Genomic DNA, 12,781 nt, shown 5'->3' on the forward strand with positions numbered 1-12,781 from the left:
GATCCGACCTGACTAAGGTCTCTGAAACCTGAGCCCCATCCAAGGTCCTTCTACTAGGAGAAGAGAAGAAATGAGTTAACATTTTAAATCCCAAGAAAGCGTGAGCCTGGCGGTGGTGGCGCACGCCTTTAATCCCAGCACTTGGGAGGCAGAGGCAGGCGCATCTCTGTGAGTTCGAGGCCAGTCTGGGCTACCAAGTGAGTTCCAGGAGAGGCGCAAAGCTACACACAGAGAAACCCTGTCTCTCGAAAAACCAAAAAAAAAAAAAAAAAAAAAAAAAAAACCGAGGCAAAAAACGAATGAGTGCCAAGCTGGGCCTCAAATCAAAACTCGGGCAAAAAGGTATCTCTGTGATGGCTGTCTTATCCAGCTCTTAAAGATGGCTAAGAAAGAAGGTGGTTAGAAGTGTATTCCAGAGGGGGTCAGGTAAGTGGCAAGCAGGAAAAAAAGAGCCTGAATGGGATTGAATGAGGACTACAGGAACGCCAAGTCTGGAAAGCAATTATTTACGCAGTAATAAGTTCAAACTTTCCCAGAAGAGTTCAGCTGTGCGTCCGTGTGTGATGCCTCTGTGGTTTCTCAGTATTCCTAGAGGTTTCCTGGTCACATAGGGAGGTTTCTGGAAAGGCAGCTGGGGGCAGATGGGTGGGTGGCTGTCTCTGTAGGACAGCTCTTCAGACAGCAGTTGAAATATTGATAAGAAAACGGAAATCAAATTACAAGAGAGAAAAGCCCAAGGAAGAGGTAGTGGGACACACAGAGCTGCCAGAGAGGCAGGCAAGGAACGCTGGCTGCTGCGCTTGCTCGCACCCACTCTGGTGACTCCCGCAGACGCTCAAGATGTGCCTGAGCCAGCCCGAGGCTGCTGCGGTCTGAACTTTTAACTGCAGGTACCTACCAAGCTTAATTCCTCACTCTCAAAGTCCTCAGAGCTGGGGCATAGAATACCATCGAGTCCACCTTTGGGACATCCCGGAGCTCCCGGGCTTAGCTGGCGAAGGTTTCCTTAAAGGTGAGTGGGTGCTGGGTCCCTTTTCTCTGTGTGTCTCTCTGTCTCTCTCTATGCTGCTTTTTCCTTCCCTCCCTCTCTCCCTCCCTCCCTCCTTCTCTCCCTCCCTCCCTCTCTCCCTCCGTCTCTCCTCCCCTCCCCCACTGCCTGGTAGCGATCACAAAATATGGTGCTCTCTAGGCTGTTTCTTCTCCCATTCATTTATTTTCTACCTCTCACTCTACTTGCAAACCAATCGGCACTGGATTTCGGAGAAAATTGTGAGAGTGAAGAAAAAAACGGTGCCGGGGTCTGAATCATCGGTGAAGGAAAAACATGCACCAGAGAATACACACCTAGTCACTGAACTAGTGAGTGTGTGTGTGTTATGGCTTCAGGAGTCAAAAAAGCTGGAATTTGTTAGTGGGGAGAAAAAGTGCTTTATCAGAAACACATTGGCTGCTGGAGAAGCTGCAGGATTGCAGCTTGTTAAAGATGGTCTCCGAGAAGAAGACGGCCCCAGCCTTAATCAAAGCAGAGGACAGACCTGCTCAGGCCACACCTGACACCCTAGGTGGTTTGCTTCTCCAGCTGACCTTATAAACCACCTTCTCTGCCACTGACAATGAGCACCCTGCCCTTCATCATCCTGGGCTGTGCCCTAGACCTGTTTTCTTTCAGAAGAGGGAGATGTTAGTTCCTCAGAAAGGGGCCTCCACAGACCTCAGGACCTGAGTCTTCCTCTCTAAGACATCAATGTCCTGGATGGAGAGAGTTCCACTGGCCTGGCTTTAGTGGTAGGGTGCTGGGAGAGCCAAGAAGAAAGTCCCTACCCCAGGGCCTATTAGTGACTCTTATGACCTGTTCTCTGGAGACTGCCACCTTGAAAAGGGCACTCTCCCCTTCTTGAGGACTCTCTCTGTCCTCTAACCAGAATGCCTCACGACCCCACGTGTGAAGCCACCCAAGCTCTTGAGTAAGCCGTAGTGTCTGGTTTATGCTTAAGAGAGGGTAAGAGCTGGTTCAGTCCTTGCCATCTCCTGGCCTGAAGACCTGTGGGCAGAGACTTTCCAAAGGACCAGACAGATATAAGCCCTCCATATCCCACAGCCTTCTCTATTTGGGTCATCACGTCCTTACCTTTGCTCGGCTTTTTAGTGACTCAATTTCTCCTACTCAGGTTGCTTCTGGAGCCTTGAGGATCCTTCTCTTTAACACAAGATGTTTCAGACAGTCCCTGACATATCGTCCCATGTCAAGGTAAGACAAGACAGCATCTTTAAACAGGTAATGACCCCCACACAACTTTCCCCCACCTCTGCTCCGGGCCTTTGATCTGGCTCTCCTTCATTCAGAAAAAGAAAGAAAGAAAAAAAAAAAGGTGGAAGGGAAGGAAGTCCTCGGCTATTCTGTAATCAGGATCTCACTTTTGGGAGACTGAGTGAGCCTCTGGAGGATGTGCAAGCAGACTCAAACCTGTGTGGTTCAGTGTGCACCTGGCACACAGTGGGTGCCCTGCTTTAAGGGTGTGTGCATGTTTGCATGAGTGAATGGTGAAGATTTATATTGCCTGCTCAGTGTGCACGGATATGTGCATGTGGGCATGTGTGTGGCTATGTGCAGGCATATGAGCACAATTTTACTTTTACTGGATGGGCCCACTCATCCCTCAAGCCCACCTGAGCCTGCCTACCTCTCAAAAGCTCAGATTGCTGTATTTGACAGCTCGTCCTAGAGGTTGTTTTCCCTTTCCAGAACCGTTCCCAAGAATGTAAACAAACCCAGCCTGGGACATCTGGGTCTCACGTTTAGTGAAAATCCTCTGGTGGGTGGGGCAGACCGTGTACACTGAATGGCCTTCCCTGGGTAGAGACTGGGTGGAGGAGGAAAGACCCACCAAGGTTGCAAAGGTACCTCCTTTAGGAATGGGTTTCTTTCTTCATTCAGAAGTCCTATCCCAAGCATCCTGCCAACACACCCGGACTCAGCCTTCTCCTGCTTTTGAGAAAGGGAAGGCAGAGCATGGCCTGTCTGTCAGGACCAAGGAGCAGTGTCTAACACCCCAGCACTGCTCAGAAACTTGTTGGCAGTGGAGAGCACCTTCTCACTTCCTACCTGCAGTCAAAAGCAGTGATGTTCGCTTCAGGAAGGGTCCAGAAGGATTGCCCCGGGAAGGGTGACTAAGCAGTGATGGGAGGGGTGGAGGGGAAACTGGAGTGGAATCATGTCAATAATTAGCCCTTGCAGAAATGGATGGATGGTTCTCCTAAGAGGCACCACAGTAAACTATGAGATCAGACTGGAGGAGGCAGGGCCCTGGTCTCCAGCTTTACAGAGGTGTATCTTCTTCTACCCCCATCTCTCCCAGCATAGAAGCCAAGCTAAGGCCTCTTCCAGCTTTGCACCCAGTGTCCTAAATGGCTCTGATCTGGGCTGCAGCCTCCTTCCAGCTCACACACCAGGACCCAGAATCTCAGGGATAATAACCACCCCCCCGCAGAGGGCAAAGGGGAAACCCAGGGTCTGACCCAAGGTTAGGGGTCATGGAGAAAGCAAACTGGTCCAGGACAGAGTAGCAAACCAGCCTAGGGTAGGCAAAGAGGCCCTGTGAGAGCTGCGGGTTGCCACAGGAGCCGCTTGCCGCCGGAGCTCTTTTCAAGGAGGAAAATGGATTTTTCAGCAGCCACAAAGTTTGTATTGTTGCACAAAGAAGCGCATTGATGATGGGGAAAGGTCTCTGCATGGCAGGGACAATCTTTGGTCTGTTCTGCAGGTTTCCTTCACCAACCATTTGCCAGAGGGGCACAAACTGCCAAGTCCCTGCTGTTCCCTGTCTGCACCAGCTCAGGGGTATTGACAAACAAGGGTGCCCAGATGACCTGGCCCCAGGAACCAGGAGCTGAGTCCTGCCCTAAGGGACAAGGGGCCCTCTCCACCCAGTCTCTGGATGCCACTTACTTCAGACTGAGGCCTCTGAGGGTGACCTACAGAAAGAACCCTGTAAGCAGGCCTAGAGGCCTAGCTACGATTGTATTGACAACTCCCTCCTTCTGCCAGGCCCTGTTGCAAGAGGTTGTAATTGTACGATACAATTAATAACGACCCAGAGAGGCGTCTGTTTCGCACAGAGAGATTAATGTGGCAGTTTGTAAGGGGCAAGTTCAAGACACAGACACTAAGGACTGTGTAGTGACTGCCAAGCATGTTTACCATAACCCTTTGAGATGCATTGTGCAGAGGGGGATGCCAGCTCAGAGAAGTTAAGAAACCAGGGAGCTGGGTGGTCCAGCCTGAACCATCCGGGTTGGGAGATGTATGGAGAAGGGACCAGAAGACCCAGGCCAATAACTCTTCCCAGTAATAGCATAATGCTGGAAGAACGTGGAATATATATTCCATCTAGGGATGGGTCATATCCTTGAGATCCGATCCCTACACACACCTGCCCACACCTGACAGAGTTCTCCTCTTTCTGCTCTTCGCTGTTTTCTTCTGCTGTCCAGCCTACCAGCCTGCAAGTTCTGCCCAAGCTGCTTTCTGGGGAGGGAGACATCTTTCTCCCACTTTACTCTCAGACAAAGGGAATCTGATGAACCTGCCAGAGACGCTGCCCATAAGTATCTGGCGTGCAGGTTCTGAAGCTGCGCTTCAAAGAACAGTGGTTGATATATTTGGAGTGGATATTGCATGGAACTACTGGGAGGTCGGGTTTGCTGAGATTCCAGAAGCTGAACCCACCCGCGACCTCCATAGTCTCCATCACGGCGCCGCCACTGGATGAGGGTCGTGACACACCGGCTGGTCTCCACCTCCTGTCAGCCTGCACTCTCTGGTCAGCCTCTGACTCCCTTGGGGGTTTTCTCAATGACGCCGAGTGGTCTGGGGGTTCAGCTTCCAACTGCCTGGGGCTCGGGGCTCGGAGACCCTCCCGGCCTGGCCCCCCGCGCGGCTCTGCAGGCGCTGCGGCCTCCCACGTAGCGTTTTGAACTGGGTCGGTGCTAAGGCAAGAATGAGCGTGGGGAGTGGGCAGGGTGAGCAGAGGCTCTAAATCTTCCTTCAATCTGTGAGTGGATGAAGTCTGAGCAACAAATTCAAAGCAGGCGCGCCTGCAGAGCCTTCCTGCAGAAATAGTCCCCAGCATTCAAGCGCATCCAGGGGCGGCTCAAGCTGCCTTGTTTTGCTAAGGTCAGACGAGACTCGAGTTCTCCAATAAAAATAAATCTCAAATTAATTATGGCCTCGAGCGAGAGGCCAGACACTTGAAGCTGCAGTTGTGCAGTCTGGAGTTTTGGAGCTCGCCTGCCCACCCCTTCCCCCGCCCCCTTCCCCAGCCACCCCCCTCCATCTTTGCCAGCCAGATACCCTCTGAACTGGTTGGGGAAGAGAGAGCGCTGGAGGAAAGCTCGGCTGGCCAGAGACGCTTTGCCAGACCTGGCATCTTTAGGAGCTTCAAATGACCCTGCTGTCACAGGGTCCTGAGGCACCCCAGGGATCAGGCTCTGATTGTCCCGTCCTCCCACTCCGTTCCAGGCTGGGACCAAAGGAGCCCGGGAAGCTTGCGTCTGGAAAGTCTTGACCCGGTCAAAAGGGCTGACATTGAGGGAGCCAAGACACGTTTTGTCGGCCTTTCCCCCTCCCTGGGGAAGCAGGACTTCCGCATCTTTGAAATTGTCAAGTGTGTATGGTGCAAAGCAAGGCATCTCATCAATGCTTTAATGAAAATTCTCCAAATTCAATTGCTTCCTAAATATTCACTCACATGTGTGCGCGTCTTCTATACAACTTAGAAATGCGCACCAGGACGTTTTGTTGTTGAATTTTTTTTTTCCACTTGGTGGCTTTAAAAAAATTGTTTAGCTTGGCTTCTTTGACTATGAGCTTCTCCTGACTTGAAAGTCGAGAACGAGCTGGTGGAACAGCAGCAATGGTACCGTACCGGCTTCTAGCCCCCAGCCAGGCCCAGTCGGAGAAACAGTGAAGCCGCAGTCCTTGGAGCGCCGGGAAAGAGGGCGTGCACCACTGTGTGGGCAGGAGCTGCCATTCCCAAGCTAGACTAGTAGACAGGGAAGAGGACGGAGGAGAGGCGCAGAGAGCCAGAAAAGGAGGGGGGGGAGGAAAAGGGCGAGGAAAGGGAAGGGAGTGAGAAGTGAGAGAAGGGGAGGGACCTGCCCTCTCCCAGCACAAGACAGTTTCCATTTGCAGCAGGCCTCACCGCAGGCTCTCTATCAATTTGTCTCAATGCAAACATTCAAAATATTCTCTTTGGCTGCTCATGAAAACAATGTGAGCTGCCAGGATCAAACCATCTTTCCAGATGTCTGGTGGTAACCACATTAAACAGGGCAGACTTGTTTACTGTTGTGTTTGGTTAGGGCTCCCCGCCCCCCCCCCTTGCAGGATTTAAAAAAGAACCAGGAGGATAGAGTGGAGCACCAAACCCAGAGTTACATAAGCGGGCAAACTTGCCCACCAGTGCAGCAACATGGGATGGAAGGAATCTGACATTCTTATCCCAAATCTGCTCAAAACTGGGGGACTGTGCCTTATTCTGGGTGGAGACCCCTGTGAATGGACAGTAGGTTCCGTTGGGGGCGGGGGTTGGCGGTAAATAGAAAAAGACAGCAATGGTGCCTATGTCTATCTATGCAGGGGGGAGGGGCAGGGTTGTCTGTGTATGCTAGCCCCCCCTCCCATCGTGAAATTGCTATAGTGTCAGTTTTGTCGACAGAGACAAAAAGTACTCTTTAGTTCTCCAGCTAAGACGGGAATTCAAGTCTTCGTCTTGATCTGGACTCTCTTTGAACCCCTCTAATGAGAGAAGAAATTGGGCGCAATGAAGTTAAGAGTTATTCTGGCGACGGCTGGGCAGTGTAGTGAAGATGACTGTCATTTGCCAGATCAAGAGAAGTTGGAAAGAAAAACCTGATGATTGTCTGCTACTTGGTGCTTTCTAAGGGGGGGTTGGGTTAGTCACTACATGTGGGGTGGCTGTTAGTGGCCTCTGTGACTGTCCAGTACCTGGAAGGGGGACCTCATGGCAAAGTAAACAGTCCTTTGAGGCAGAGAGAGGCACGGCATGGCTTGGGTGCACCCTCCTGAAAGCTACGTTGTCGTTTGAGTGTCTGTAAAGTCTGGGCTGAAAAGGAAACAATTTGGGGTTTGAAAGGATGTAATTCATTCTTCCTTTCCCTTTAACCTCTTTCCTCTCTGGAAAGCATGTGGAAACGCTGAAGGGAAGAGCAGGAGGGCGGGCGGCCCGGCCGCAGGCAGGAAAGGGTTAAGCCTGATTTCTTTTAATTGAACTCCAGAACTGGTGGCCCCAGGCAAAGGGGGGGACTGACCCCGCTAGCGGTAACCAGATGTGGCGGTCTCAGGGGAGCCCCGGAGCAGACCCCTGGATTGAGAAGCAGACAGGAGGAGGGGGAGTGGGCCCGGCCCCCACCCCACCCCCCACAGTAAACCGAGTCTCAATTGCTGGCAGGCTGCACCGCCACTCCAGGTCTGGTCACGTTCAGACCCATGTCTGTATTCGAACCCCAAATTGGAGCTGAATTGATGAGACTAATTTGGATAGGGGGAGGGGGAGGGAGGGAGACGAGCGAGAGCAATTGCTCCTGAAGAAATAAAGAATTAATAAGTCACCTTTTTTGCCGCCGTCGACACCCATTTGAATTTTTTTTTCCAATTTATTCGGATCTGCTCTGGATTTTTCCCCCTCTCTTTTCCCGGGAGGACTCTTAAATAAAAGTGAGAAAGTCCACAGCGTGGTCTGAAGAGCGTGGATAAGGTAACCTGTTTTGGAGTTCGGGGAGAAGGGAGTCAGGCCGCGCTGGTACCCGAGAGGCAGCCTTAACTAGAGCGCTCCTGGGTCCAGCAGGGGAGGCGGGAGATCTCCGAGAGGGCCGGGGCGGGGGGGGGGGGGGGGGGGTGTGTAAAACGGGCCACACCGCTGTGTGGGGATGACAGTCCCATCTCAGACCCTCGGACCCCCAGTCTCATCTGAGAAGATTGGGTCAGTGTTGAGCCGCGGGGTGCCGCGCTCCCTGGTCCCGCTGAGTAGTGTGGAGAGCATGCTTGCCCCAATGTCTGTTCCTTGGGGACTGCGATGGTATTGAAGGGCAGAACTGGATGCTGAGCTGAGGCTTAGCGGTGGGGTCTACACAAGTTAGAGGATTTAACACCAAAAGGCGTGGATAAGTGGTCTAGGGTGCGCCTGGTCCACCTCTTAGCAGGCATGGGGAGCCCGGAGTAGAGGCGCGCCAAAGCATGGGCGCCTCTCTCTCCTAACAATGCTTGAGGTGTTGAGTCACACCCTTGACAGGTCAGGTCCGCGGGACCCAGATTCAGGCGCGAGCCGCTCCGGAATCCAGTGCACGATGCTAAAAGTTCTTTCGGGTGCTTTTCCTTCCTTCCTTCCTTCCTTCCTTCCTTCCTTCCTTCCTTCCTTCCTTCCTTCCTTCCTTCCTTCCTTCCTTCCTTCCTTCTTTCCTTCCTTCCTTCTTTCTTTTTCTTTCTTTCTTTCTTCCTTTCAAAAATAGTCGGGTTGCCTTGATCTGTGTCCGAATCTCCTCTGGCGGTCGGCGCCAGGTTATCCCGTTTCCTAGCAAACTCTCCCGCCTTCTTCCTCCCGTCCCCGAAAAGTTTGAGTCCGGCTGGAAAAAGCATTAATGAATGTATCTGTGGGAAGAAACGGAAAGTGAGTGAGTCAGGAGGGCCACCTTCGGCCAAAGGCCCAGGGGAAAGGAAAGCGGCCAGAGGCGTTTGGCTTTGGATTTGGGGGGGAAGGTGGTGGGGGAGTTGCAGACTGCAGGAATCAGGGCGCGGACACTGGGCGTAGACCCCGTCATTGTTCCTGGCCCACTCTTATCTCCCAGGAGCAAGTATCCTGTGTGCGCAGTGCATGAATGTATCTGGGCATCACCGCGTATATTTATATAGCGAGTGATGCAAAAAGCAGGGCTAGGGGAGGAGAGGAAGAGGGGGTGTGGGGGAGGGAAGACAAGAGAGAGCAGAGAAGAGAGGAGAGGGCGAGGAGAGAGAGAGAGAGAGAGAGAGAGAGAGAGAGAGAGAGAGAGAGAGAGAGAGAGAGATAGGACTTCCTCCCCGATCGCAAAGTGAAGTCACTTCCCAAAATTAGCTGAAAAAAAGTTTCATCCGGTTAACTGTCTCTTTTTCGATCCGCTACAACAACAAACGTGCACAGGGGAGCGAGGGCAGGGCGCTCGCAGGGGGCACTCAGGGAGGGCCCAGGGCGCCGGAGAGGCCGCACCGTGCTAATCTGAAGGGGCTACGAGGTCAGGCTGTAACCGGGTCAATGTGTGGAATATTGGGGGGCTCGGCTGCAGACTTGGCCAAATGGACGGGACTATTAAGGTAAGCAGCGGGGCAGTGGGCTCGGGGCTAGGGCCAACCGGGGCTACGGGAGGGCTGGGCGCCGGGGTCCCGGAAGACGTGGCCGCTCACCCTTCCTTCCGTGCCCCGGCTTGCGCCGTCTCCTCCGGGTGGCTGGTCCCCCCTTTCCGAGGAGGCCAGCCAGCCTTCCCGCCGAGGGCGAGCTGCCCCTCACTCCTTGCTCTACAGAGGAGTCCCGCAGGCTCCTACCGCGCCGCGCACGCAGGCCTGCAAGACCCGGCAGCTGAAACCTGGGGGGCCGGGGCGCGGACCGGAGTTTAGGGCGGGAGAGCGCCCGGTCGCCTCACACCCGGCACCCGGGCGCCCTGGCCCCGGCGCCGGGCACTCGTCTGGCCGCCAGCTTCCTCTTGCCAGAGGCCGAGAGCAGCTCCGGCTGGGGCAGCGTTCCCCGCCGGCTGGGGTCTCCCGATCCTTGGGGCCAGTTAAGGATTCGCTGCGGGCGGGGAGGGGTGTAAGGGAGTGTGTCTGAGGAGCCCGCGGAGTCGGCGGGTCCCAATGGAAGCCCCTGTTTACATGTCAGCCAGACTGGTTTCTCTTCCCCTTACATTGCTGCTGCCCCGCGCTCTGCCGACGCCGGCTGCCCAGAGCTAACGGCCCGCCTAGCTGCTTCAAGGGCTGGGAATCTCCTGGCTCCGCCGCTCCCCTGCACCCCAGATCTCTCACGCTGTGCATGCGCCAGCTCCAGAGTAAGGGTTCCAGGAGCTGTCCTCTCAGTAAGAATTAAACTCCTTCACAGCCATCCGCCCGCGGTGGCTGGTTCTGAGCCCGTGGCCTGGGGCTGTCTTGCCGATTCCACCCCCAATCTGCGCTGCCCAGCCTGGGTCTAGGTTGCAAAGTGCAGCCCAGGAGACCCGTGAGTCTGGGTTCCCTGTCACGCTTCAGAACGGCTGACTGCTCCCTCTGAAAGGGGGAAGTAGGGCCAGGAGCAGAGAGGAGGGACACCCCCTTACGTGACTAGCCTTAGAGGACTTAGGAGAATGAATGAGACCAGACGTTTAGCTTCAAGGCTGCCATACAACACCAAGCAGGAGTTGGTCTGGAAAAACTATCAGGCTGGTGAGGCAGGGACTGGCAGAGCCCGCCATTCCCCAAAACCTGGAGGAATCGGAATCGACTTCATACCCGCGGCTTGACTAAGAGGAGGCTAAGGTGTTGGGCTTAGAGAATTCAACAGATTCTTATCTTCTGGGTGGGGTCAAAGTGTTTTTATTTTCTAAGTGTTCTCTCTCTCTCTCTCTCTCTCTCTCTCTCTCTCTCTCTCTCTCTCTCTCATGAAACATGCTGACTTAGGTAAAAGGCACCAACTGGAAGATCTTGAAAACAGAGATGAGATAACTAATTGTAATGGGTTTTTAAGACAAGCTAATAGTCGCGGGTTTATCAAGTTTGACTTGAGTGGGTGGGTGACAGGACAGCTCTAGAGACCTGAGAGTGGAGGTCACTGTTTTCAACCGTTCCCCTGTTTCCTGTTGGTGAGTTCATGCAAGTGCCTACATCCCCAGGTTCCATAGCCAGATGGTCCTCACAGAAGGTTCACATCCCCATCCAGCACGATTGCTGCTCTCCCCCCAAGACTCCCCTTGCATCCACAAGGGTGGCAACATGGCTCCAGAGGCTTGGTGTGGACACTCTGAAGAGAAGTGAAGCAATGTCTGTGCAGTGTTCAGACCTCTAAGCGCAGGCCCTGAGTCTTGGAGGAAGCTGTGGTCTTTGTACCCAAGATGTGTTAACCTGGCTTTATGCACACATTGGGATGGGCATGGCAGCACAGAGCAGCATTAGACCAGGAGCTTGGCACTTTGTACCAAAGATGGGAGTAAGGGCTCTTTTAGGATGAGTGACGGGAGCCCATGAGCCCCTCCAAAGCCTCCCAAGGAGCATCTTAGTCTCTCACCTGGGTGACTTGACTCCACAGCCACCACAGGTCAGTCTCGTTCCTTTCAAACTCTTCTGTATGTCAAGGTTCTGGAAGATTGGGTTTTTAGTGTAGCCTATGGCATTTAGCTATATAGATTCCGTGGGCTCCTGTTGACATGCAACCTTTGGATTTGGGGGATCGCAAGCTCAACTTACACAATGGTTTAATGCTAAGCTTGGTATAAATACTGAAAGAGATACTGAATTGAAAGAAAGGCCAACCAACTTGCTGTACAAATTCACAGCTATTTAACCTCTTTGAGCTTTATAAACTTCATAAAAATCCCATGGGACTGCCTTACACTAGTGTTTCCAACTACTGGTACACTAGACAACTATCCTGCCCTATACTGACAGAGATCAGAAGACACTAGAGATCTGATCTAATCTGTAGACACAAACTCAGGGCGTTGAGTTGCCAGTTTGAATAGCTTGGAAAAAATCAGCTTAGAGTGATTCTATGATGCGATTTGTACACCTGCATGCCACTTCCTCAGTCACAAAATTCGAAAATGCCTGTGGGTCTTGGTGGCCAGGATGTACATGGTTCAGGATACCAGGGAAACCTGGCTTTCTTTTCAGTAGGCCTCAGTTTTGTTCAGCACTCACAGAGCCCTTTGGGGCTAGAAACTCCCGCTCACATTGCCCTTCCAAATTATGTTCTCTACTTATCCAAGAATGGCTCTTGGGAGAGCTCATATGGAGAGCCTCATAATCTGGTTTGCTCTTCTTTAGCTATAGACAAGTTAACCTGCCACGCTAAACAACACCCTACCCCACCCCTACTCCCCACAGTGATATTATCAGTGTTGGAAAGCACGTGATACTGCTTGCTGCTTGAAGAAATGACCTGGTTTCAAAACCCCATCTTAGTTCTAGGCAGGCTTCCTTTGATCAGATTGATGCCATCTGTACAAGTATGAATGTAAAGTGCACCATCAAAGATTGGGAATCAACCAGAGAAGAGTTAGACATGTACATAAAATTGGGAAATAAGGAAAGGAAGGGAAGAAGGACTCAGAGAAAGCCTAGGTTCATCCTCATTTCTACTACTTACTGTGCGTGTTCTAGCCAAGTTCTTAGCTCCTGGGTCTCAGTTTTCTCATCTGCAAAGTAGGTCTACAGCAACTTCTTTAGATAAGTCGCAGTAAGGATGAGATAAAATCTGGTACTTTAGGTGGATGCACATTCATTGAACTTCATCTTGGGTTAGAACCTGTAGAGATTTGTTGGTCACAACAGTAGAACATAGGTCTGAATGTATCATTACCCATATTTCATGACTTCGATTTGTATTTGTAATGTACTTCTCATGTCGGAGGCTCTACTTTATGTCTTTGGATAAACAGCAATTGCATGTCTCTAGGGAAGGTGATAGACGCACGTAGAAACTGATGTGATTAGGGCTAGCCTGTGATGGTGCTGCACCAGGCAGGAGGGCCAGGGAGAACACTGCTAATAAAG

General features: G+C 52.4%; 1 protein-coding gene across 3 annotated transcripts in view; it reads left to right on the plus strand.

Annotated features, from left to right (window-relative positions):
* The first annotated feature begins 7,753 nt into the window (after nucleotides 1-7,753).
* The window catches only part of Fli1 (Fli-1 proto-oncogene, ETS transcription factor), a 122,276-nt gene continuing 117,248 nt past the window's right edge, over nucleotides 7,754-12,781 (plus strand). Inside the window, exon 1 of one of the 3 annotated variants that reach the window (XM_037207651.1) lies at nucleotides 7,754-7,775. Coding sequence is in view for 1 of the 3 variants with exons in the window: in XM_028879073.2 (XP_028734906.1) it covers nucleotides 9,344-9,361 (18 nt within the window). In the remaining 2 variants the exon portion in view is untranslated. Of the gene's footprint in view, nucleotides 7,776-9,023; nucleotides 9,362-12,781 lie in introns of those variants that run through there. The other 2 variants (XM_028879073.2, XM_037207650.1) reach the window with 2 other exon arrangements.

The sequence above is a fragment of the Peromyscus leucopus genome, chromosome 7 (genome assembly GCF_004664715.2).
Source record: "Peromyscus leucopus breed LL Stock chromosome 7, UCI_PerLeu_2.1, whole genome shotgun sequence".
NCBI classification, from domain to species: domain Eukaryota; kingdom Metazoa; phylum Chordata; class Mammalia; order Rodentia; family Cricetidae; genus Peromyscus; species Peromyscus leucopus.